This window comes from Mytilus californianus, unplaced genomic scaffold, assembly GCF_021869535.1.
Source record: "Mytilus californianus isolate M0D057914Y unplaced genomic scaffold, xbMytCali1.0.p SCAF_11, whole genome shotgun sequence".
In the NCBI taxonomy this organism is placed as follows: Eukaryota; Metazoa; Mollusca; class Bivalvia; order Mytilida; family Mytilidae; genus Mytilus; species Mytilus californianus.
In genome coordinates this window covers 14,256,889-14,283,723 of record NW_026262593.1, presented here as the reverse complement: position 1 = coordinate 14,283,723, position 26,835 = coordinate 14,256,889, and the positions used below count along the sequence as shown (strand labels likewise).

The following is a 26,835-nucleotide window of genomic DNA, read 5'->3' as shown; positions in this document are numbered from 1 at the left end:
TCATTGATAAATTGACGCGGATTGACATGAAAACGTGTCATTGTTGTATTGTTACGTCACGTCATTGCTTAATATTCTCCAGTATCACGTTCTGTCCTTTCTTTATAAAATATTAGGCAGTAGGCTCAAAGGAAAAATGTCCAAATGGCCGATAAAAACAAATATCATATAACCCATTTGTTTTGTTTGATGACAGCCAGGGAAATGTTCCCCGATCACTACAGTTCCGGCACGATATGTGTAAGCTATATCGGATGGTCGTTTTTTTTAACGTAAGGACAATATAAATTAAAATATTGATGAAAAGAATATTTATTCTCATGGGATTTTAAAAAATGTAACGGAAGTGTTCCGCTGAAAGAAGAAATTTTTATATTTTTTACTTCCTCTTTAGTTGTACGGATGAATTATCCTATTCAATGCCAATGAAATACATTGGTCTATTAATATATGACAGTTAAATCTAACATTATAACATGGAGGTAAATAGGGACGAACGAAATTCGAAAGGCAATAGCAAAAACTGTATCTTTCTACCGTTCGTTCTACTTGTATTAGTTGGGGGAGGTTTTTCTTTGGAGTTAATAGGATTTTTGAAGCTAGATCCTTTCAACCAAAAAACGGATACATCAGATCTTTGTAGAGTACTCCCCTCTAGCGATTCTTGTACTTTTAAGTTAGAAAATGAAGATGGTTTCCCAAATTCAACGAGAAGTATGGGTGAGTAGAGTTACGTTTATATTTCCTGCTATCTGCATATATTTACAAAGATTATGGTGCTAATTTATAAGACCTTATAAGTTATTTCAATACTCAATAATACTCATAATCTTAAAACATGCGAAAACGGTTAGGCAAATAAGCAAATAAGTATATAAGCGAAACAAAAAGCAAATAAATATTGATTTTTATGTTATAAAACTTACATCTTAACACCATACATCGGGAGTAAATAAAACTTGCATGTAAATGTAATAAAATTTTGTTACTTGTACTTATAGTATACAGTATAGCACTATTTTCTCTCAAACAGTTTACGTGTTAAATTCAGGTTAGCATTTCCTGCCAAACATTTAATTTCAATTTCTGCAGCGCAAACTTAAGTACGATGGTCGCGAGGGTGATTTTCTACTACAAATATCACCTGACAAAAAAAAATTAAGAAATAGTCATATATTCATGTTAGAGATATATTTTGTTGTTCTTCTGTTATTTGGTAAAAAAAAGGCGGGAAACATCATGGGGAGAATCAAATTCATAATTCGAAGAGAGGCTGACTAATTAATGACAAAAAGAAACGAAAAGACGAACAACAGTCTATACAACACTACCTACAAAAAAAAGGAAAATAAAAAAAATACTGAACTCCGAGGAAATTCAAAACGGAAAGTCCCTTATCAAATTTCAAAATCAAAAGCTCAAACACATCAAACGACCATATGGATAACAACTGACATATTCCTGACTTGGTACAGGCATTTTCTTATGTAGAAATGGTGGATTAAAACTGGTTTTATAGCTAGCTAAACCTCTCACTTGTATGACAGTCGCATTAAATTCCATTATATTGATAATGATGTGTGAACAAAACAAACAGACATAATAGGTAAAAATGTCAAAATAGGGGTACAACAGTCAACATTGTGTTATAATCTTAATCACTATGAAAACAAACAAATATGTAACAAATAAACACAAAAAGACATAAAGACAAAGCACATAAGCAAAAATGAAAGACGAGAATACAAAAATTTACCATAGCACAATAACACAATGACGGGATGTATAAGTACCGAGCCACGTCAAATGAATAACACCAAAAATAAACTAAACAGTAAAAGTAATATTCAAAAAGACAAATACAAGAATACTATATAACACGTTATTAAGATGATAAACAACGTCAGTACCCAGAATCTTTACTTTAAGACCATTGTGTACAAACTAATACCATGGATTATATCAGTTGCCCGGACGGGTTATAATATCCTGCTCCACAAGTAGCATCCGTCGTGTTGCTCATAGTAGGCACTCATTCGTTGCTAAGTCTCGTTCGGTGATGTCACAATAGAGGAAAAACGAACTAGACAATGACTACGAAAGGTGTAACATGTACGTGGTCAGCTGTGACACAGATATTACATAACGGACAACCAACTCATGATGTCGCCTGTAAACTTCTCAAGTGATTATTTCAACTTGACCACTAATGAGTATTCAATTCATTAACTTCCATGAAGACAGCACCACTCTATCCTAGAAATCATGATAGAAAACGCAAGCTCTGGAATATCGTATCAACTGAAAGATTTGAGACGTATACTCCATGTGCAAGCCTGCTGGAATGTTGTACATAGAAACGGAAGGGTCGTAATCAGAAAGCTGAAATTATATTTTGTGTCGTAAAGTTTTGTTCTCAACCGTCAACCATCATTGTCAATTTCTAGATGTATGTCAAGATATGACGCGGACTTAACTTTTTCTGAGATATCCTTTATTTCAAGTTCGATGAAACTGAGTTCAACATAGTCACCAAATTTTGTATTATTAGGTGAGAGTACATCATCTACAAGTGAAGTAGAATGTGATGTTAAATGATAGTGCTTGCTTCTTTCCTCCTCATATGATTAAAGGAACAAGTCGATAAAATGAAGAGCTCAGTTGGCTCCTATAGAACATATTTCATTCAATGTATTCAAACCCAGGGATCTTTGTGTTCAATGCAAACGATACACATGCCCATAATAGACATTTTATATATCAGGCAAATAGTTTGTTAAGTCTTAAGGCAAACAATATCCAAAATATATCATTATTGTTTTTAAACATACAGGAGAATAAACTTTCATTTTCGGACACTCTTTAAACAAATAACGTTCGTCCCTGTTTTATGACCATGTATGTATTTTTATATTTTAGGAGAATATGCTTTTGAATTCTTTTACTATACACAAGCAATATGTGTCTTCTTCCAGTTCATCATAGTCATCTTTCTGCTTCCACATAGCGTTTGTTGTTTTCACATATTTTTTTCTTGGTGTACAACGTGTACAGTCAGCAAAATTTTCCTAGGATTATGCTTTAGTGACTGTTTCCGTTGGGTATGGATATTGTTAGAAGGATTCGTAGTAGGTGAGTTAAAACTATATCTAACTTTAAACTTCAAACATCTCTCAGTTTATAAGTAAATGAAAAATACAATTCTTTGTGTTTCTTAATACATGTATGTCCCGAAATCATCTCGCTTAGAATGATTCAAGTAAGTTTTCTATTCAGTCACAAGTTATCAAGGTTGTGCTCACTAATCTATATCATAATGGTTTGTTTATTACATTGCTCCTAAGCAATGTGATGCTTTTTTGGACAGGCTGCCTTTGGGTCACCAAGATATTGGTTCCCACATACGACACGCTCTATATGCTAAGTAACATCCGAACTTTCGGGAAAGAACTTCTATTGGGATCAGTTCTAACCTCTATTAAGATCAAAATCTGTCAGGAGAACCGTTCTAGAACAGTATGTAGAACAGTTTATAGAACAGTTTCTGACAGGAGCATGTCTACCCTATGACACTCTATTGAGATCAAAATCTGTCAGGAGAACCGTTCTAGAACAGTATGTAGAACAGTATATAGAACAGTTTCTGACAGGAGCATGTCTACCCTATGACACTCTATTGAGATCAAAATCTGTCAGGAGAACCGTTCTAGAACAGTATGTAGAACAGTATATAGAACAGTTTCTGACAGGAGCATGTCTACCCTATGACACTCTATTGAGATCAAAATCTGTCAGGGGAACCGTTCTAGAACAGTATATAGAACAGTTTCTGACAGTATCATGTCTAGCCTATGACATGTTTATACAGATCTGCAATAGGACTGATTTTGACAGTTTTACTCTAGAACTGGTCATGACAGTTCTACCATAAAAAATCCTAACATACATCAAATTTAACTAGTTTTTATCAACTTTCGGACTGTAGATGAAATTAATACTTTACAAATTTCGTGCGTCCGAATTGCTTTTGTGGATTAACTTGCATCAGTAACGCTCAAACACAAACATTTAAAAGTCAGTCATGTATAAATACGTAGGATGACAAAAAAAGGAAAGAAAAAGAATAGCTAACTTCATCTAAGGTCAATTTTGCTTCTGGAAGTTGGAGCCATAGTTTATTAATATTTTCTTCATTCATCAACATGGAATTTTTCAGAAAAAAATCTTATAAATTATGGCAGGATCAAAGCACTGTCAACTGAACTGCATGATGATACCTTCCAGGACTAACAGTTCACCTGCAGTGGTATCGACATAATGAGATAAATCCATTCAGCAAAATTCACATCTCCTTCTTAGATTTTAGATCCTGAAGGTTATGCAGTCAATGTTTAAGATACATTATCTTAATTTCCTTTTATTTTTATTTGATAGGAGTGTTGTGCATTATAAGTTGTTCAGTTCTTAGATTGTATTTATCACCACGTGACATAAGACAGATCGATGGATATTTTTATTGCATTTCCAGTGGAATATTAGGATTAATGAAGGTAATATTAGAATGTATAGTGATGTCGATGAGATTATATGTGTGAACACGAGGACAATCATGTTATATGAAGGCCAATGAGCTCACTCTAAATTTACCTTCAACAATGATCAAAACCCTAACCATGTATTAAGCTATTATAAAGGTTCAGGGATAACAAAATATCAAACAGTTCAAGAGTTCAAACAGTGTGATTCTCGAATTATTCGGTTTTGATTTTAAATTCTTTTCAACATCGTTTTTGAAGTGGTCTTCAACCCGTTTTCATTCGAGCGCCACTGATGAGTCTTTTGAAGCTTGATATATTAGATGGGTTATTCACAACCACTTGGTTGATGCTTCGTCGGTTGGATGTTTTGTACCTTAAGGTAGCATCAGTCTGGTAGTAAGCTATTTTGTGCCGACCCTAACTATTATTGATTCGTTCGTTTTCTATAACTTTTCTGTTTATAAAATGTTATATTTATCAGGCTGTTCTACCCTAGGCATAAATTTATAAGCCGTATTTGGCAAAACGTTTTGGAATATTCGTTTTTTTATGATCTTCAACTTGGTATAAGATTAAGCCTCCCAACTGTTGATAAGTCTTCGTCATTGAACATCCAACATAATGGATAAATGTTTCTTTCTTTTTTTCAACTTTAAGACATCTCCAAATTCCTAAATCATTGGGCATGTATATTTTTAAACCTCCAAATTTGTGAAAATAGAATAATTTGAGACAAAGGATAGACAAGACTGTTTCCACTGAAAACAACACTGACAATGCAACATGAAAAAGCACTAAATACAGAACCCTTTCAATCACAACTATTGGTGTATTTAGTTTGCTATTTAAGGGTGAGACGTTCTTGTTTCATTAATGACATCCGTCGAGTTACTACTCGGCGATGGAAAATCTATTAAAAGTTACATTTTGTGATGTTTAAATCGAGCAAAATAAGATGGCATTGTGACTATTACAATTTGAACATATGCGTGATCCTTTGTGACAATAAAATTTCATAACGGTCAACCAACTCATAGGGGTGCCGATAAAACCTTCAAATCGATTAATTCAGTTTTACCACTTGGAATCTTTGCTTCTAGAGGTTTTATTGTAAACCGCAACCTTTTATCTTGGAAATCAATATATGAAACTGAAGCCATGAAATATCGGAACTAGGATATATGTTTGCACTTATGTGCGATGGTCACACTGAAGTGCGATGGTCTTCGACGAAGTGTGATTAACCTTTTGCTGATGTGAGATGATTCATATCACGCGTGATTGCTGGTTTAAAATCAACATTTGCATTTATTATTAGAAATATTGTTTTGCATTAGTAAGTGCATACATTTGCATTCATTATTGTCCATCAAAAGTTTATGGCATTTAAGACATTTAAGTATTGATCATATGTATTCGTTGGAATAGTACAATCGTAAAATGAATTCTCATCATGCAATAAGCCTGTTTATCATACATATAAGAATTTGGGATAATGAAATACTGTTAAAATATCATCTAAAAGTACCTTGCTAATAATATAGTTCCATTTCTACCTTTGATGTACATTTTTTAAACGGTGTTTTCGACATTTAAAATACAAGAATATATTGAATGTCCTTCGTTACAGTTCGTAAAAGAGATCGTCCTATTTAATTTGCTTCATACCATCGACGATTTACTTAACAGCCTGACATTCTGCTACTAACAAACACATTGAATCCTACATCGACATTTGAACATGCAAAATATAGAACACATAGTTTATGTAATCCATAGCACTTCAGTGTTACCACCAACGCACTAAAGTGTTACCATTGACCGTCCGTCTTTCCGTCCTTCCGTCCGGCCGTCTGTCCTTCTGTATTTCCGTCTTTACGTCCGTCCGTCCGTCCGTCCCATTTTCGTTTAATTGAAGCTTCAGCGGGGGCATTCGTGTCCTCAGACACATTCATCTTTTATTATAGCATAAATCAGGCCGTTAGTATTCTCATTTAAATTCTTTTACTTTTTTCCCGGGGGGGGGGGAGGGGGGCTTAATATTTGCTAATTTGACCTTAGATGAATTTGCCTTTACATTTAAGTTCCCTTTTGGTTATATACCTCCTAAAGTATCTACGTACTAGTATTCACATATCCCCGGCTACGTACTAGTATTCAAATATCCCCGGCTACGTAATAGTATTCAAATGTCCCCGGCTACGTACTAGTATTCAAATATCTCCGGCTACGTACTAGTATTCAAATATACCCGGCTACGTACTAGTATTCAAATACCCCCGGCTACGTAATAGTATTCAAATATCCCCGGCTACGTACTAGTATTCAAATATCCCCGGCTACGTACTAGTATTCAAATATCTCCGGCTACGTACTAGTATTCAAATATCCCTGGCTTTCAAATGTTTTGGGGCGTTTCTAATGAAGGTAAAAACAACAACAACAACACAAAAAAAAAAAAAAAAAGCGTCAGGCGCATAATATTTAAAAAAAGTTATTTTCGTTAACGATTTGTATATTTCTAAAAGTAGATATTTGTTTCTATTAGGTTTCTGTATTTCTGTCCAGAAAGGGGAATGTTTCTGTAAAGCTTAGATATTTCTATACTATTGCACGACGAGATTGAGTGTTTGTTTTCTAATAGACCTCGGTATTGTTTAATATTTCAATCCGATTTACACCAGGTATATAATTTCACAGTATTTCTGAAGACCGAGTTTGCATGTCAATTAAAAATCATTAATCATATGGCAAAACTTTTGTGAATTTAATTAGCAATTAATAAATCATTAATTCATGAATGGACGGAAAATTACAGTATCAGTGATATTTGATGTTAGCACAGGAGTACTACTCAAGCCCAGTTTCAACTAAAAAAATAAACCATTTTCCCTAGACCCTAATAACAAATAGTACATATCTTACATATTAGTGTACACACTTCATATGTGTTCTTAGAATAACCATACAATGTATAACTTATCAGGTTAAAGATGATTATCATCATCTTCATAAGTGTAGGAATAGGAATAGTATTAACCAAAGGAACGAATGAAAACCAATGTCATATTCCTGACTTGGTGTAGACATTTTCTGAAGGAAATGGCGAGTTAAACCTTGTTTTATAGATATCTAAGCCTCCGACGTGTATGACAGTTGTTTATAGTTCTATTATATTGATAAAACTGGATGAACGACCCAAATAGAAACTTCTGTCTTAAGAACTATATTCAGGGAAAATGAAACGATTTATTTCTAATTTCAATAGTATACCCTGAATTTATAGACTGATTAAATCACAAAAGTGAGAGAGAAAAAAAACACAATTGTATATAAATGATATGTCAAAACTTAAAGCAAATTTTACAGGATTAAGTATATTTTCAGTTTGTAGGATATATTGTGTATCTCAAGAAAGTGGGATTATCCTCAGATGGTTACTTCTATGGATGCGACTCACGAATTTCAGATATCGATATCGACAAGAAAGTGGGATTACCGTAAGATGGTTACTTCTATGGATGCGACTCAACAATTTCAGATATCGACAAGAAAGTGGAAACAACAAAATATAAAAAATTCAACCGGATGTACTGTCGAAAAGTCACACGAGACTGTATATAGTATAAGATATCTTTAAAACCATTTTATGTAATATGGTGTATAGCGACCACAAATGACATGTTGTTACTGTATATATAAAACATTTATTATAAGCAAAAAGGATACACATATAACATTAATTTAACAAAATGACGATTGAAAATGACGTAAAAAATAATACAAAAGCATCATTTAGTTAAAGAAAACTAGGATTTTGTAAACACAGTTTTTCAAGAAATGTGTACCCTTTCACTGGTGTACGAATTCCGGTAGAAGGAATTACTACAATTTGATGTCAAAAGTCTAAGTGTACGCTTACCATGGGATATTTGATGAGGTAACTGTCGTGTGTTTACGATACTAACACTATAAATAAAATGTGGTATTACTGCCAATGAGAAAAGTGGACTCACCACCAGAGACGAAATGATTTAGAAGTTAACAACTATCTGTCACAGTTCGGCCTTCAACAATGACCAAAACCAACACCGTACATTAAGTTATAAAAGGCCCCGAAATGATAAATGTATAACAATGCAAACAAGAAAACTAATGGCCAGTGAAAGAATAACAAACATGATATACAGCAACAAACGACAACCACCGAATTATAGGCTCTTGGTTTGGGACAGGCACACACAGAAGAGTTTACCTCATCAGATCGATACAAAGCACATAAAAATCACAAAAGACACAGAGAAGAGGACAGATCATAGAGTACTCGCATTTATTAAGGGCTAGTTCAAAACCAATAACAATTAACTAACAAAAAAAAAATCGTGAATCTAAGACTAAAATATCAATCAGTTGAAATCCAACATCCAATTGATTTAGTGTAAATACAAAAATAAACATGACCTTGTGCAATACAAAAATATAGGTATCGACTAATTGTAAGACCGTGAATGTACACATGTTTATAACAATATCTATACCAATAAGAATAAACAGTCAATATATACCCTCCTTTTTAGATTTATTCATACATTTTTGTATTATTCAAAATTATCAGTCAAAATGTGTTCTACAAGGATCACATGTCCTTCACCCACCTTTCATTAAATTGGCAAAAGATATTTTAAATAGTTTGATATTTTCACCTTTAGTAGGAACTGTTTTGTTTTGAATATGTACTCCTTCCTAGTATGTTCTTTTTGACCGGGCCTGATTTGGTGGTGTTACATCTTACAAAGTCTACCCGACTTATTTTGCAAAGATCTCCGCTCAAACGGATTCCATAGGGTCGTTTTAAACTTGCAGTGAGGTGAGAGCTTATTGCTACGTGTTGAAGGCCTCACAGTGACTTCGAGATGAAGAACAACACTAAACGCGGTTTTCCTTTGCTTTTTGTGTGTTGTTTTGCAGTTCATGTATTGATTTGTGTCATGGCTTTTTTACTTTGTCTGTGGACACACGTGAAAGGTAAGACCTACGTTTCGTTTAGTCTTTGAAGATAGATTAATATGAAAATAAGAAGATATGGTATGATTGCTAATGAGACAACTCTCCACATAAGAGACAGATGACATAGAAGTAAACAACTATAGGTCACCGTAAGCATGCATATTTGTTCAAAGGGCCATCACGTTAATTGTTTTCTTAAGACTGTGTCATATTAACCAATTCAGTTAGAGCATCCAATTGAAGGTCTTTTTATAAATAAGTAATGTTAACTTATGAAATGTCAATATTGCATAAAACATTAATATATTTCAAGTATCTAATGACTTGCTTTCATTACAATGTAACCCATTATATATTTTTATTAAAATTCATTCATAAATTATTTTACAAATCATTAAATGGCATTAAATTTCTTTTATTTATCCAACATATGTTGATCTCCAAGGGAAACTAGTTTTTAGACCGTAAATAAAATAAGGAGATGTAGTGTGATTTCCAATAAGACAAATATCCACAAAAAATGCATGCAAGAAGGATGAAAACAACTACAAGTAGTCACCACGTGGACTTTATACATGAGCAAAATCCATACCGCGTGATAAACTATAAAAAAACAATGGCTTATTTACCCATACAATGCTTAAAAATATTAACAAAAATACCTAATTCCACGGTTAAATTAAAAATTGCAAGTCCAGAAAACCTGAAAAATCCACCATATTAACAAACGGAACGAATGTAAAACAACTGTCATATTCATGACTTGGTATAGGCATTGTCCGAAGAAAATTGTGGGTTAAACCTGGTTTTATAGCTAGCCTAACCTCCCACTTGTATGGCAATTGTTTATATTTCCGTTATATAGACAAAATTAGGTCAGCAATCCAAGCAGACATAAAATTGGTTAACGTGAGACTAGATTATTGAGATCCAGCTGCAAAAAACTGTGTAATTTAAAACATACATCACAGACATTTAACACAAATGACTGAGAAATTCAAACTAATATGTTCACATACAATCAGTTTAAAATGTTATTGCAACAAATAAAAATTTGGAAGAAATTCAATATTTTTTCAAAATTTTAAACAAACAAAGAAAATAAACAATTTCAATACTCTGTTATAGTGTCATTTGCAGAAACTGATATTTTCTCAGTTTTACATCTCTTCAAAGACACAAACATATAGTGTAATCAAAATTTTGCCGATTAGTTCTATACGAAATCGTTACATTGGTTTTGGTTGTGGAGTCTATCTTGCAGGTGATGTATAAGGCATACATGTAGCTGGAGACGGTTATTGACCTTGACCTTATTTTCATAGTTCATTGGTCAATATTTAGTTTTAATGGTTTGGTCTGTTTTATTTTTTTGTATACTTAAAGCTATAAGTCCTCTATACTTTGTAATGATTGCATGGTGAACATGTCTATCTGGCTTGGTTTATCTTACATTGAACGCATTTCTTATAATCATTGGTATTGTTAAGTTTATATGTGATACTTGTAGTAAAACTATATATTCAGGACTATCAACAGCAAATAATCACGAATAGTAACGCATGTGAGACAATTCAGCGTGTGAACTTTTGTTATAGTTTATATCCTATGTAGTGTTGTTACCGCACTGCCCCCGGGTAGAGCAGAGTTTAGCGCTCGCAGACATGTTTAATCCCGAATAATTATGCTGACTACTTTCCTAAGTCAGAAGGCTGAAATGCATTAGATTTCCTTATTTGTTTCTGCTATACATGTTTTTCGTTTAATGTTTTATGTATGTGCCTGTCCCAAGTCAGGAGCCTGTAATTCAGTGGTTGTCGTTTGTTTATGTGTTACATATTTGTTTTTCGTTAATTTTTTGTACATAAATTATGCCGTTAGTTTTTCTCGTTTGAATTGTTTTACATTGTCATTTCGGAGCCTTTTATAGCTGACTGTGCGGTATGGGGTTTGCTCATTGTTGAAGGCCATACGGCGACCTATATATTGTTAATTTCTGTGTCAATTGGTCTCTTGTAGAGAGTTGTCTCATTGGCAATCATACCACATCTTCTTCTTTTTATATATATACAAACACACATTAAGAACACGTTAGCAGCCCAGACACAAACTGACTTCAGGAAATGTACGCAGCCGTGAGACAAACAGACTAAAAGGACAGGTAGGCAGCCCTCAAAAGTAAACAGACTTAAAGGAGTTGTAAGCAGTCTAGACAAAAACAGACTGAATAGAGAGGAATACAATTCAAACACAAGCAGACTAGAAGGACACGTAAACAGTTCAGACATCAACAGACTAAAAGGACACGTAACCAGTTAAGACACAGCAACTTATAGGACACCTAACCAGTACATACATAAACAGACTAAAAGGACATGTAACCAGTTCAGACACAAACAGACTAAAAGGACACGTAACCAGTTCAGACAACTTTAAAAGACACGTGACCAGTTCAGACGCAACCAGACTAAAAGGCCACGTAACCAGATCAGACACAAACAGAATAAATTAAAAGGACACGTAACCAGTTCAGACTCCAACAGACTATAAGATGTTATAACCAGTTCAGACTCAAACAGACTAAAGGTACGCCTAACCAGTTCAGACACAAACAGACTTAAAGGACACGTAACCAGTTCAGACACAAACATATTTAAAAGACACGTGACCAGTTCAGACACACACAGACTGAAAGGACACGTAACCAGTTCAGACACAAACAGACTTAGAAGACACGTGACCAGTTCAGACACACACAGACTGAAAGGACACGTAACCAGTTCAGACACAAACAGACTTAGAAGACACGTGACCAGTTCAGACACACACAGACTGAAAGGACACGTAACCAGTTCAGACACAAGCAGACTTAGAAGACACGTTATTTAGTAAGAAGTCTGAATTGGATGCGTAGACGAGATAGACACCAAGCATGTTGTATTTGCCTGTCCCAAGACTAGAATTCAATTGTTTCGTTTGCCACTGTACATGTATTTATATCATATTTGTTTTCCTTAGCTGTTCTGTTTTTACATTAGGCCGTTAGTTTTCAAGTTTGAATTGTTTTAGTTTTACATTTTATCATTTTTCAGTTTGCTATACGGTGTGGAATTTGCTCGTTGATGAAGCCCGTAAGGTATGCAGTGATCTATAGTTGCTAACATTGTCGTTTGGTCTCTGGTTGATACGTAACTCATTTAAAATCTTTCCAAATCACCTTATTTTATAATATTCTTATTTGCATGTGTCATACCCCATACGATTCCAAAATAATTTATATGAACAAAACCGAACATTATGTCAGATGAACAACAGTTAGCATATAGGCTCTTTGAATAGATAAATGTTTGTCGTTAAGTTGATATAGTGAGACATTGTCATGATAGTTCCAAAAGTGTTTATCGTTGGAAGACTGCTTATGATGATACAGGTTAGTCCCGTATGTATTAAACCTGGTGTTTAAAGTGGCTGATAAAACAGCGTAGGACTATCTGAGGTCTATTTCGGCAGATTACTTACTTTAAGCTTTATTTCAATTAGTCGAAGATTTCTTTCGTATGGTATTATTTAGTTTTGTTTTATTTGAACCTGTATGTGTTTTTCAAATCTGTAATGCACTGTATAGAGATACACGATTTGTACTGAAATAAGGTTGTGTGTTTTCAATAAACATTGGTTAATCCATCGATCTAGACTTATAGCGATTCATGTTGCGAACAATTAATAAATAAAACAACTTATTGGTAAATCCCGTCACATATTTTTAAAATTAACAAGTTTAAAGTCAGGAATCTCTTCTGTTATTGTCGTTCTGTGTATCTGAATATCTGGTGTTTTAATTGTACAGACGCCCTTTACGTATTACTTACGTATGGAGAAGGAGGATATTGTGAAGAGAAATTGGTTAATAAGACTATTTTTTGTAGTTTTTTTTTTCTAATTCGATAATAGAAAAAAGTTACTGAAAAAATATAAACCTATGAAATAAAATGTTTCAGATGTTCAAGAGACACAAGCCTGTCAGATATCAGTTTTATATCTTAAATTGTGTTTACAAGTTGCTAAGACTTTACACTGCACTCAATTAAGAAGAACTGTTAACATTACTATAATAGGAGTATTTTTCATTGATTAAAACAATCATTATCACTTCCGGTTCAAAGTGAATGAAAATAATGTTACAGTAGCTAGTTAATGTAGCTAACGTAAAGGAAAAATTGTACGACGTCTTAATAATACATTCAATATCTTTTAAATTTTTATTTTCAACACGCCTTTCAAATCAAAAAGAAAGAAAGCAGGACGATGACTACACGCGTTGCAATTGTAAGTAATTATATGTTAAATGTGTACTTTCTCTTTGAATAGGACGTTTGTGTTTACATATATCATATATCTACTTTTCTTACTTTTACGTGTGCATACAGTTATGTTTACATATTATTGATAGTTATCAGTTGTTCCTACTTTCATAAAAATAATATGCTTAAAATTAAACATTAATTCTGAGTGAAATCCTAATTAATTTAGTTTCTATTTAAAATCTAAAAATAAGGAGAAATCCAATAATTATCGGATTTTTTTTTTACATTAGAGTTGATATCGATTATATGTGTTACGCACATATTATAAACACGTTTTGTTGTGCACAAATACTATTTCAAATAAACTTTTCAACATAAGGAAATAAATTTCAGATAGTTTCAGATATCTAATTGTAAAAACTATATGTACCGTGTATAAGTTATATGGTATCAATTACATTCGTGGTCTGAAAGTGGCTTTAAATTGGGTTCTAGATTTCGAGTGTACGAACTTTACTAAAGGCACATATTTTTATAAATTTTACACACAACTACGATATGTTAAACTTGAAATAACATTAGGAAAAATATATATTGATTTCCTATTTTTTTCACTTCTTAAATATCATTGCATGAATTCTTTTGTAAACAGATGTACATTGTAAAATGGGTGAAAATGTTCTCTAGGAAATCTTCAATCTTAATTAAAATTCTAAGGATTTCCATTAAAATTGATATCCATTTCATTCATATAATTAATCATAGGGTCATCGACTTTTTTTAAATAATTTACCAATGAAAATGAAAAACGTCAAAAACAAAACCCCGGCAACATGACGACAAACTTCGCTTATTTCGAAGTTTTGTGGTAGAAACCATTTTTTAACCAAGAATATCCCTTTCAATTATGTATAACTCAAAAACGAAGTCAGTACTCTAATTTAATTATTGTACATATCATTAGTAAAAAAATGGAAACAGCACGCTATAAATTTCATGCGTCCGAAGCGCTTGAATTGATTTACCTTAATTCATCAGGAACGATCAAAGCCAGATATTTGAAAGCCTGGGATGTATAAGAAATGAGACAGTTGAGGAGCTATATGATCGAAAGGACCCCAGAAAATAGCCAAATCCATCTAAGGTCAACTTTGCCTAAGGGAGTTGAAACCTTAATTTCTAAAATGGGGTTACTGGACGAAGACAAAGGATACCAGTGCAAAATTTGCATGCTAAAGTTTACCTAAATTTATGAAATAGTTTTTTGATCTTCCCGGACCAAAATGATCTCCAAGGAAACACGAATAAATGAAAATAACGTTTTATGTACTTGGTGCGTCCGAAGCCAAACCCAAACGTTAGAAGGTCAAGGATTTATAGATGCTTGAGGAGTTTTATGAACAAAAGGCGATAAAAAAAAAGAAAAACGATTAGCCAAAATACTGCAAAGGTTAACTTAGTCTGAGGCAGTGGGAACCTGAGTTTCTTGATTAAAATCTAAATTTATTAATGGAGAATTTTAGAATGGTATGTTAAAATTCGTGTCAGTTCCGAAACATTAACTCCTGAGCTGATAATACATTGTATATACTATCTTGAACAATTCACGAGGGAATTCAATAAATGTTGCTTTGAATTTACAGGTGACAGGTGCAAATAAAGGAATAGGTTTTGCCATTGTCGAATCCTTGTGCAAACAGTTTGACGGGGACGTCATCTTAACAGGTACTTATATAATAGAACGATGATATAAATAACAAAAGAGAGGCGAAAGATAAAGTCATAAGATAAACTCATAAGTCGAAAAATAAACTGACAACGCCATAGCTAGAAAAAAGAGAAAGACCAACAGACAAATAAAGCTCTTCTTCCTTTCAAAAATTCAACCTTTATATTCAATACAGCAATATAGAATAAAAGTGAATGTTTCCATGTCGACACGAAAAGAGGTTAGCTGAAATTTATGACATCTAAAATGGTCGATTGTTATTATTCAATTTTGTCACCATACATCACATATTTTCAACAATGTCATCGATTTGGTCACACTCTCACAATATATGTTTGAAGAAAAATTAGTATCGAAAATTATATGATATCATATAAAGGTAATTTCGGTGATTTCGTTCAATATACCTTTGTTTTTTTTTAATTTTGCCAACAACATCAACAGAGCTGAAAAAAATAAAACGTGGTGCCCCGTTTAATAGTATAAGTATACGATAGTGTTATAAATTAACAAAAAACTATAAAACATTAAAAACAAGGACTCTTTTCAATAATTATTCCACACTCACAGAAAGAAAGTTGAATGGTATGCACACTCATCAAAATACATTAATATTAATATGAGGAGATGTGGTATGATTGCCAATGAGACAACTATCCACCAAAGTCTACACTCAACAAATAAAGCGCAAATACAAACTAGTAGGGTCAACTGAACTCATTGGGATTAATAGACATGTTGGAAAGTTGAAATCTAAATGCCACGGCCACTAACGTGTATTTGCTGCGGCATTATAATTGAGTGATTTTTCGTCATTACTTGATAAAGTAACTTTTGATTCTATGAAAAATCATTCGGGTAGAATATCGTTTTTCTATTGAATCTTCATAGAAGTACAGAAACCGGTATTTGAAAGTGGGTGGGAAATAAATTTTCGTACTTTTGTATTTTTAACTAATAAACCGTTATCTAATATTTTTGTGAATTTTCTGTACTGATTTTAATTGTTTGTTCTTTGTAACTTTCATAGTCAGGAACATCCTCAGTAGTTGTCTAATATCATATCTGATTTTCCTTTGTTTTTGGGTTGTCTTTTTCTTCTCAATTTTGTGTTTGGAGAACTTGCTGTTGATTGCTGACCTTCGATAATTTCTACTCAATTCATTCACAACTTTTATAGAATCATGATGATAAATTATCAGACCTCGGTGTATTCCAAGACACCTGTCTGCTGAAGAGGTATTGTACGCTGAATATTTATAACAAATATTCGTCAGAAGAATAGAAGCAGTAAATCTGATACAGTGGATTAATTATTAGAATACAATATAAATAACAGTTAAATATATTTTTATAATTGTACCTTAAAAGGATAAAATTATATGTAATTGCAAGATTTCAAAGTGTAAAGAATCATGGGAAGAATACATTAACTAATTATAAACAGATGCTGTTTTTTTTGTATATATATATTTCTTCACCCATTTGTATTTTCCCTGGTAAATGGGATATGTTAAATGAAAGCAGGGATCCCTCTGTCAGCTGCCCTGGACTGCTTAGGGTTCATGTTATCCAGGTGATTTAAAATAAAAGATATTACTCACAAAAAAAAAAAAAAGAAAAAGAAAAAAAAAAGGATACTTGTAACAGTCTCTACAATTTACAGGTCGATCTGAGGAGAGATGTCAAGTTGCAGTAACTCAACTACAGAAGGAAGGACTTTCACCTAAATACTATACTCTCGATATTGATGACTTGAGTTCAATAATCAAACTGAAGGATTTTATCAAGGAAAACTATGGAGGGATTGATATATTGATAAACAATGCTGGTATTTCGAACAAGGTATCTATTTTCAAAATTTAGTCGTTATTCGTTATATGTTATTGACAAAACGCGTTGTCAAACCGAAATTATAGAAAGTAAATGTCCAGTTCTTCCGATACAAAACATGAGATATTACATAACATTGTGTAAATGCCATTGTTCAGGCATATAACATACTACCTGTTGGACCAATGGTAAACATCTCAAACTGTACAAACTGTTCATAGAAAAGCACCAGCCAACGCAGAATGAGAGAAAACTCATCAAAACAGAAGAGGAATTTAATCAAGTATCGTATTTTCTTTCATAGATATAAGAAGATGTGGTATGAGTGCCAATGAGACAACTCTCCATCCAAGTCAAAATTTATAAAAGTAAACCATTATAGGTCAAAGTACGGTCTTCAACACGGAGCCTTGGCTCACACCGAACAGTAAGCTATAAAGGGCTCCAAAAAATTACTATTGTAAAACCATTCAAACGGGAAAACCAACGGTCTAATCTATATAAAAAACGAGAAACGAGAAACACTTATGATTTGAATCATGTTTGCCACCGAAGTATAATTATTTTTGCAAATACATTTGCCGTTATATGAAGCCTCTGGACACTAAATCCGGTTCGATTCATTGAAAACATATTTCTTTTCTGCTATAATGTTTGCCCTACTCTTGATTAAAATTCCAATTCCAATGGCAATGGAAGAATGATAAAGACCTATTGATTCTGAAATAAACGAACACAGCAGTTTGAATATGATATTTAACATGGTCCTTATAGGTTCCAAGAAATGTCAAATAACTTTAATAATATATTCTTTTAAAGGTTAGTTCGCTAGAGTTGCTCTTGTACACACACACATATATATATATATATATATATATATATATATATATATATATATATATATATATATATATATAACAAAAATTGTAATTGAGACTAAAATATAAGGAAGTTAATTTCATAGATCATTTTACACCTACAAAATATCTAATGGAGGATGACAGAGCAACGCATTACTAACCGTCTGGGACAATATATCTAATTTACTTTATAACTACAAAAATTACTTTTACTTTATTTACTTTTAAGGTGGTACCCAACACCTTGACTAATATTAATTTGGCTCGTTTAATTTTCATAAAATTTTGACAAAATGTTTACTTTGACCCTTTGACAAAAATATAAAAATTTCAAAAAATTTGAACCAACCACTTTATCAGAAAAATTTCTTTGGTTATATAGCAGTTTGACAAACACTTATTTTGATCATTGAGAAGCTTAATATTTCCTTAACAATACAACGTAATTAAAACGTTTAGCTGATTTTTACAGAGTTATCTCCCTGTAGTGTTAGGTACCACCTTAAATCATACAAATTCTAGTGGGGAAATATATCTTCTGGACGTATTTTTTCAGGTAGGAACTATTGGCGAGCGAGCTACAACGACATGTCGCACAAATTACTTTGGTACCTTGAATGTTTGTAATACTTTGTTTCCTCTTCTAAAGCCACATGCTAGGTAATTATACAGTCAAGAAAGCCTTTATGATTCATACAGCAGTGTCATGTAGAGGAGGATTTATGTTGGGGGATTGCCTGCCCCCCTCATGGAGCTCATTTATAGTTAATCCAGACTATTTACCTACCCAACATCAAACTTTGTCTAGTTTGGGGGCCTGCGCCCTTCCCCATTTTCAAAATCCTGGATCTGCATCTGTCATGTCAACGAAATCAGGAAGAAATCAAGGGGAAAACAAAACACAATATCAAAAGGAGGACAGAAAATAACATTACAAAGAAATAAGACGAAAAGACAAACATTATTGAAAACGTAGGACGACCGGGGTGAAGGTCAGGAAATTGAGATGAGGGTCTGTTCGAAAAGAGCAGACATTTTGATAAAAAAATGCAGCCTTAGGACCTTTAAAAAAGTTATTTCAAAGGTTTTTAATGTGCAGAGAGTGTGACCCCCGCTCTTTGTACACTAGACATCAAATTTAACGTCATCATTTGTACAAGATGCGGCCACAAGTGTGTACATTCCACAAAGCCAAATGTACGCCTAACTTTAGGAAGGGTTTTAATGCAGTAAAGGAAAAATTAAGGGAATGACAATATTTCTATACTCCAATCAACTCTTTTGGTTTGGAACTTTGAACGTGTTGATAACGTAGTTTGATATCATATGTGTTAAAGCATAACACACGCAGCTGCATATATATTTCGCTTCCAAATCTGAAATCAAGTCCATAACAAAGTTAGAATATCTGATTTTTTTAAAAATATCATTGCACAAGGTCTTCTTTTTTTCACGACCGTTGAATGTCTGATGTGTACTGATTAATATTTTAGGCTAAGATACAAAGTTTTTTAATTTTTTAATTTGTAATTATTTCAGTAACTGCGAGTACTTGCAGATCTTTTTTTCTGTATGTTTTATATAAATCTGACGAGTTATTCAAATAAATCCTTTTCCACTGAATTTTATCATTTTGTTATTATGTTGTGCCGTTACACCGCTGACTTGGGGGAGATTTTGGCGCCATCAGAAATGTTTAACCCCGTCACATTCTGTCTGAGACTATCCGAAGTCGGGAGCATGTAATTCACTGGTTGTCGTTTGTTGCTGTATATCATATGTTTTTCGGTTTATTGTTTTATACATAAATCAGGTCGCTAGTTTTTTTCGTTTGAATTGTTTTACGTTTGTCCTTTCGGGGCCTATTACAGCTCACTATGCGGAATGGATTTTACTTACTGTTGACGGCCGTACGGTGACCTATTATACTTGTTAACTTCTATGTCATTTGTTCTCTGGTGGAGAGTTGTCTCATTGGCAATCATATCACATCTTCTTATTTATATAAAGAATGCCGATAAGACAGCTTATACTTCAGAGACCAAATGGCGTGGATGTAAGCAACTACAATTTTATATACATCAGATTTACAAAACTATTGATTGATTGATTGATTGATTGTTGCTTGCTTAAGGCCCAATGTCAATTATATCATAATATTAGGGTTGAAAAACGTTTAACAATTAATACAATAGGTAGGTTCTTACAAAATTATTAAAATGTAATTGAAATATGAGAAATAAAGTGCGTAATTTTGAAAAGTATATGCTTGAAAAAAATGACATAGTATTCACTGTTATATGTACGGATGCGTTAAAATCGGCTGAACATTTTCACTTTTATCGTGAATTTTTTTATCGCTCTCGTTTGTCTTACATTGGGTTTTTAGCTCCAACTTCAGACACTGAATAACTTTGCCAAGGAAATGTATCATCCAAAGATCTGATATATCAGCACCACTGATTTTTTTTAATATTATAAATACATAGACGATTAGGCACTAATATATAATGTTCCGACGTTCTTCATCGGAAAGATTCTTAAAACAAAACCTTGCTGTGTCATAGTCTCTTATTTTTGCTATTTTTCGCTGCATGCGCCCCTACTTGTAAACAGGTCCTGCTTTCGGTACTGATGTTGATCGTATACACATTGTAACTTTGGTCGAACCACTGGTAACGGCACTGTCTGGTACAGATTTTCCACACCATATTTCTTGTGACTTTAAGAATATATTAAAAAACATAATTTTGTTTTATAAGAAAGTTGGAGGGGAAGCTGCCTCCTCTGCCTCTATGAAATCTACGGCAAAAAAAAAACGCACATCTTGTAGGCTTCATTTCAAGTTCATCATATTACAGGCGTTTTAAATCCTCTATTTGTCTATATTTACATGCAGTTATAATGACTGACATTAAAATCGTTTTAAAACCTTTATAATTAGTATAGGCCATTGTGGTTTAGATGTTGCATTATATTTTATGAATTTTGCTCTGTTTACAAAATAAGAGACAAGAAGGGTAAATCAGAAAATTCTTCTATCATAACATGTGTCGTATGTGATCAGTATCATACGTATTTAAGGCATAAATGATTTGTCATAAAAAGTAAAGTAGCAAAAATACCGAATTCCAATGGAAATTCAAAACCGAAAGTCCTTTATAAAATAGCAAAATCAAAAGCTGAAGCATATCTAACGGATGGAAAACAACTGTCATATTCCTGACTTGGTACAGGCATTTCCAGATTGATGAAAACTTTACAAAAATCAGCAGCTGTTTTCAATATTTGATTTTCTTAAACTTGAATCTTATTGATCATGCAAAAATAACCCCTCCTTTTTTTTTAAACATATGCAAATTTTACAGGGTAGTTAATGTGTCCAGCATGGCTTCACAAGAAGCAATTAGTAAGTGCAATGAAGATATGAGGTCAAAGTTCAAACAGCCAAACATAACTATGGATGAATTGACTGCGTTAATTCAACAGTTTATCGAGTATGTATTGTAGTTTGACTTGTTGAAAAAATGTTATTCCTTAATATGGTTGAGATACATTATAGTTAACCGCATTTCTTTTTTAGTATGTATTGAGCTCACATATACCTCTACATCATATATAATACATTCAATATTATCTTATGCAATCATGCATATATTAGAATTCAGATCATGGCTTTAATCTAAATCCATATTTCTACAAATGGTTCTCATGAAAGCTCCATTGAGTTTCATATTCAAAGATACATTTGTGAGACGATATCGATACACTTGTCATTTTGTAGATGCGTGGATGGATGGCTGATTAACGTCCAATGGCAAACTAACCGCATATTTTGGACGAGATGGTAATGCAATATTAATAAAATTCAGAATGGAAATGGGGAATGTGTCAAAGAGAGAACAGCACAAGGTCACCAATGGGTCTTCAACACAGCCAGAAAATCCCGCACCCGGAGGCTGGCCCCTAAATTGTTATGTATACTAGTTCAGCGAAAATACCCTGTTTTGTATTAGACAGACACAATAAGCCGGATTTTAAACATGCTAGTTCACAAGAAAGACATGTCACCCTACCCGGACACATTACTCTGACTCAGTGTTTGCTCTTATATGACTCCTTACTGCCGCGTGCTTAGCAGAAAATCAGCAACTGCCAATGTTATAGGCTTTGGATTGATCCGGCCAGAGTTCGAACCGACGACCCCCCGCACTCGAGGCGAGCACGCTACCACGAGACCTCCGATGCGGTGTCAATAAAAAAAAAAAAGAAAAAAAAAAGGAAAGACACAACAGCTTTGCTTCATTTTAATTGAAAGCAACAGACGTATTTATTTATCGATATTTGATAGCTTCGTCTACGAGATCCTCAAAATGGTACATGTCTTCTATAGGTCAGTCCTGTGTAAATTTTATTTTATTGATTTTTGTTTGGTACCGGCAGACGGAGCTTCCCCATCTCTTAGGAAGGAACCGCACATACATAGGAAAGACAAAAAGACAAGCAGGGATCTATTTCAGTCATGTGTTATTTGTGTAATATTTTTTTATTTTTTCCTTATGTAAGTCTATTTTTTTTAGTATTTAACTTTGGGTATTGGATATAACAAAGTTCTCCATATTGGTGATTCCCCATATACATTACATATTTTTTTCAGTATTACACAATAATACATGCACTCTGGATTTTCTTTTTTTAATTGAGTAGGTAGTGTTCAATATATAACGTGTATCGGTGTTTTCGTTGATGATGTGATTTGTTATGTTGTGCTTGACAGAAATGATACAACAGATACAGTTAAGTCTGACTCATATCTTGTCTTACATACAGAAAATGACAATGAGTGCCAGTTGAGAACAAAACTTTACGAAAAAGAGATGATTTCAGCTTCCCAATTGTGAACTTTCCATTTCTATGTAGTAGCATTCAAGTATACTAGTATATCTTCAAGTTGAAACGATTTTCCAGGGCTTGCATTTCTTATCATAATTTCCTGGATAGAGGGTTGCTGCTTTCAAGGAAGCTATTGAACTAAGAGTTCCAAGTAGTGAAGTTGAATTAATCCCTTTGAAAATTTTACGGACACCATCACGAGTTGGTTGACCGGTATGGAATATCTGTTTCACAGATGACAACGGATACGTTCCAATTGTCGCGATCGTCATCACAATCCCGTCCTCTTTTCCTCGAATGTGACCATCTGCATTAGACTTATCACCGGATTTATACTTACATGAGCAACACGACGGGTGCCACATGTGGAGCAGGATCTGCTTTCCCTTCCGGGGCACCTGGTTTTGGTTTGGTTCGTGTTACTCAGATTTTGGTTTTCGTTTACCTTTTTTTTTGCCATGGCGTTGTTTATTTTCGACTAATGAGTTTGAATATCCCTTAAGTATCTTTCGCCTCTCTTGTATAGTCTCGAAAGTATAAATTTATGACAGAAGTGTTGCTTTTCACCGTAAAACCTGTCTGACGAACAGTTTCCCTCGACGGCGCTATATTTTATTGTAAGTTACCAGTGATTGTTAATTTAGAATTCAATATGATTTTGTATATTTGGATTGCTGATGAAATAAATTGTACATTATTTCAGTGCTGCACAAATTGATGACCATGAAAAACAAGGATTCTTTTTTAAACCTTATGGAATGTCAAAACTAGGAGTAACTGTTATGACGTTCATTCAACAAAGAGAATTAAACTCAGATCCTAGGGAAGATATTGTCGTTAATGCTGTAAGTCTTCCATGAGAACTGATTTCTCTGAAATATCTTGTAACAAAAACTTAGTCAAAAATATTTTTTTTTTTTCTGGAAAACACACTAAAAGAATCTACATTTTTATTTTTACTAACTTGACAAATTGAACAGAAGTAGAACGGAATAATTTTGAAAGACATTTCGTTCCTAAAGTGGATCTTATTCTTGACTTGTTCAGTAGAGAATGTCACTCCACATTTCTAGAATATCCACATAATAAATGAAGTGATTGATTGATATGGACCTATAAGATTTCCTATATAACAATTTATAGAACTCATTGTTTATCAACAACAGTAAATGAAAAACATCATTACTTATTATTTAATGTTATATTGGAGGTAAATATCTATACAACAACTTTCAGTTATACATTTTTGGGAAGAAAAAAATAAAAACATATACTAAAACATATGTATATTTAAAAATATATACCAATAAGTTTACAAGGAAAAACGCACACCCCGAATCAGTGGTAACGTCCCTCGCTACGGTACGTTGACTTTCATGATAGTTTATCAAAGCAAAGTCACTGCTACTTTGCAGTTTGGGAAAAACGTAAAGTTAGAATTTTACAGCAAGCTTCTTCAATGCGACAAACTAAAAGAGACTAGGTGTATTTGATTTTTATTTTTCATCTTTTCAGTGTTGTCCTGGCTATGTTGCAACAGATATGACATTACATAAAGGCCCTAAGACAATAACGGAAGGTAACACATACGCATTGCTTATGCTAAAGTCATGACTAGAATATATACATGTAAATTTTAACCAACAAAAAAACCAATGCAGATTTTGGTACATATTTATTCCACCACTGCATCAAGTGTATTACGATATTTCTCCACTCGAGACAGTTAAATTTTAATATTTAAACCGCGAGGCTTGCCGAGCTTTTTAAATAATTAAAATTTAACTGTTGGGAATGGAGAAATATCGTTATACAAGAGTTACAGTTACAGTGGTGGAATCTGTTTCTCTAATGATTTTTAGACGATATCTAAACAAAGTTTATCCTTGTTTTTCAAAGATTTGCCGAAAGTTGTGTTTCTTTATATTTGACGTCATCAAGCATGGTCACCCTTTTTCATGACGTCACAATAGGAAATTCTGAAGGAACTAAGAAAATTTGACGTCATAATTAAATTTCGATCAATCATTTGCCTGTCGAGAAATGTGAATAAAGCATGAAAATTAGAGAAAACATTATTCCAAATTTCGTTATAGTGAAGAAAGATATAAACTTCAAAATTGCTCAAGCACATTAGAAAATATATAGTCAACTGTATACTAAAAATGAAATACAATAGATATAAAATAAGGAGATGTTGTATGATTGCCAATGGATTGCCAATGACACGACTATCCAACCGAGTCCGATATGAATCAATTATTTGCCGGAAAGACCGAAACTTACGGCGATTCACTTTATGCGATCTATTAAGATTTATGAATATCCGAGGTATATGAACACAATATTGCAAGGGAAACTATCTGTGTAAAGTTGGAAATAAAGTATAAACTAAGGTTTGTTGTTTGCTGTGTTGACATAAATCGTGAATTGGTTTTGTAGTTTAAATTCTTTTCACATTTTGTCATATCGAAGCCTTTTATAGCGTACTATGCGAAATAAGTTTGGCTCAATGTTGACGGCCTTATGGTGATATAAAAATGTTTGTATCAATTTCATTTGGAACCCGGTGAATAGTTTTCTCACTGGCAATCATACCACGTCGCTTTGTTTCTATCACGTGATTTCAATATTTAAAGAATAATTCATCTGATGTCATAACATTTTCATTAAAATATTTCATCTTATTTCATAATAATTTAGTTTAAAAATTTCGTCTTAAAAAGAGGTCAAGGTCAGAAGTATGCATTTACACAGTCATTCTTGACACTAAATAAACTTATCTTCAAGTAATTCCTGATGACTGAAAAGTGCTTTGAACGCACCAAAAATATTAAATTTTATCTTCATTTTCCAGCAGTGCGTCGATACGCTTCTAAAATGACTCCAACGGTCGGAGTGCAAGTATACAAATCATATACTTTACAATGCATTAATCAAAACATTTCACAAATAGCTGAAATATAAAATAAAGGTAACTATCAAGGTTTAACACTTAAACAAGATTGTAATTGTAATGATTTAAACAGATCTTGTCTGTTTGCAGTGACTTTTCTTCTGTTTTTTTCTCTTTTAGGAGCCGATACACCAGTGTATTTGGCATTACTATCTCCAGGTACTACAAGTCCTAAAGGAGATTTTGTGTCTGATCGAACAATTCAGAATTGGGGATAAAAGAACAAATTTTCCACATTTTGTATTGTATGAGCTTGTTGTTTAGTTATTCATATAATTTATATTTGTTGAAATTTGTGTCATGTCTATTGAGAAGTTTAAGATTTTAGAATAAATGGAAATACATCACTTAAAGACCAAACTTATATCTTTTATATACGCTCAGAAAGCTTAATACCAAAATTTATGATAAAAGAGATGATTTGTCATTTCCTATTGTTAATTATCCATTTTTAGATGGTGACGTTCCCTTGTCGCCATCTTATGGTGTCTATATATCTCAACTTGTTCGATTCGCTCGTGTATGTAACAACGTATTTGATTTCAACGAAAGAAATCTCTGTATTACTGAAAAATTATTACGCCAGGGTTTTCGATATCACAAACTAGTCAAAACATTTACTAAATTTTATCATCGGTACAAGGACACCATTCGTAAATATAAATCAACATTCAGACATCTTATACGTTCAGGTATTTCACATCCAATATTTATG

The 26,835-nt window shown here is 33.1% G+C and overlaps 2 protein-coding genes across 2 annotated transcripts; both read left to right on the top strand.

The window, feature by feature from the left end:
* The first annotated feature begins 452 nt into the window (after positions 1 to 452).
* LOC127719613 (uncharacterized) lies at positions 453 to 9,939 on the top strand. Its single transcript, XM_052225841.1, has 4 exons — positions 453 to 720; positions 2,920 to 3,132; positions 4,435 to 4,550; positions 7,926 to 9,939. The coding sequence occupies exons 1-4, from the start codon at positions 477 to 479 to the stop codon at positions 8,040 to 8,042; spliced, it is 690 nt and encodes a 229-aa protein (XP_052081801.1). The 5' UTR covers positions 453 to 476; the 3' UTR covers positions 8,043 to 9,939.
* A 3,751-nt stretch (positions 9,940 to 13,690) lies between these two features.
* On the top strand, positions 13,691 to 26,473 carry LOC127719612 (carbonyl reductase [NADPH] 3-like). The gene is made up of 8 exons (XM_052225839.1): positions 13,691 to 13,871; positions 15,493 to 15,574; positions 17,245 to 17,423; positions 18,828 to 18,931; positions 21,640 to 21,768; positions 23,868 to 24,009; positions 24,680 to 24,743; positions 26,241 to 26,473. Exons 1-8 carry the CDS (start codon positions 13,851 to 13,853, stop codon positions 26,336 to 26,338), a joined length of 819 nt encoding a protein of 272 aa, XP_052081799.1. The 5' UTR covers positions 13,691 to 13,850; the 3' UTR covers positions 26,339 to 26,473.
* The last annotated feature ends 362 nt before the right edge of the window (positions 26,474 to 26,835 follow it).

Bases quoted from the DNA above. Each gene is read 5' to 3' on its own strand.
- LOC127719613 (XM_052225841.1), top strand. From the start codon at position 477: ATGGAGGTAAATAGGGACGAACGAAATTCGAAAGGCAATAGCAAAAAC. The intron at 3,133-4,434 runs GTGAGTTAAAAC...TTTATTTGATAG, and splicing joins GTTAGAAGGATTCGTAGTAG to GAGTGTTGTGCATTATAAGT. The intron at 4,551-7,925 runs GTAATATTAGAA...GTATATTTTCAG, and splicing joins GAATATTAGGATTAATGAAG to TTTGTAGGATATATTGTGTA.
- LOC127719612 (XM_052225839.1), top strand. From the start codon at position 13,851: ATGACTACACGCGTTGCAATT. The intron at 15,575-17,244 runs GTACTTATATAA...TACAATTTACAG, and splicing joins CGGGGACGTCATCTTAACAG to GTCGATCTGAGGAGAGATGT. The intron at 24,744-26,240 runs GTAACACATACG...TTTCTCTTTTAG, and splicing joins CCCTAAGACAATAACGGAAG to GAGCCGATACACCAGTGTAT.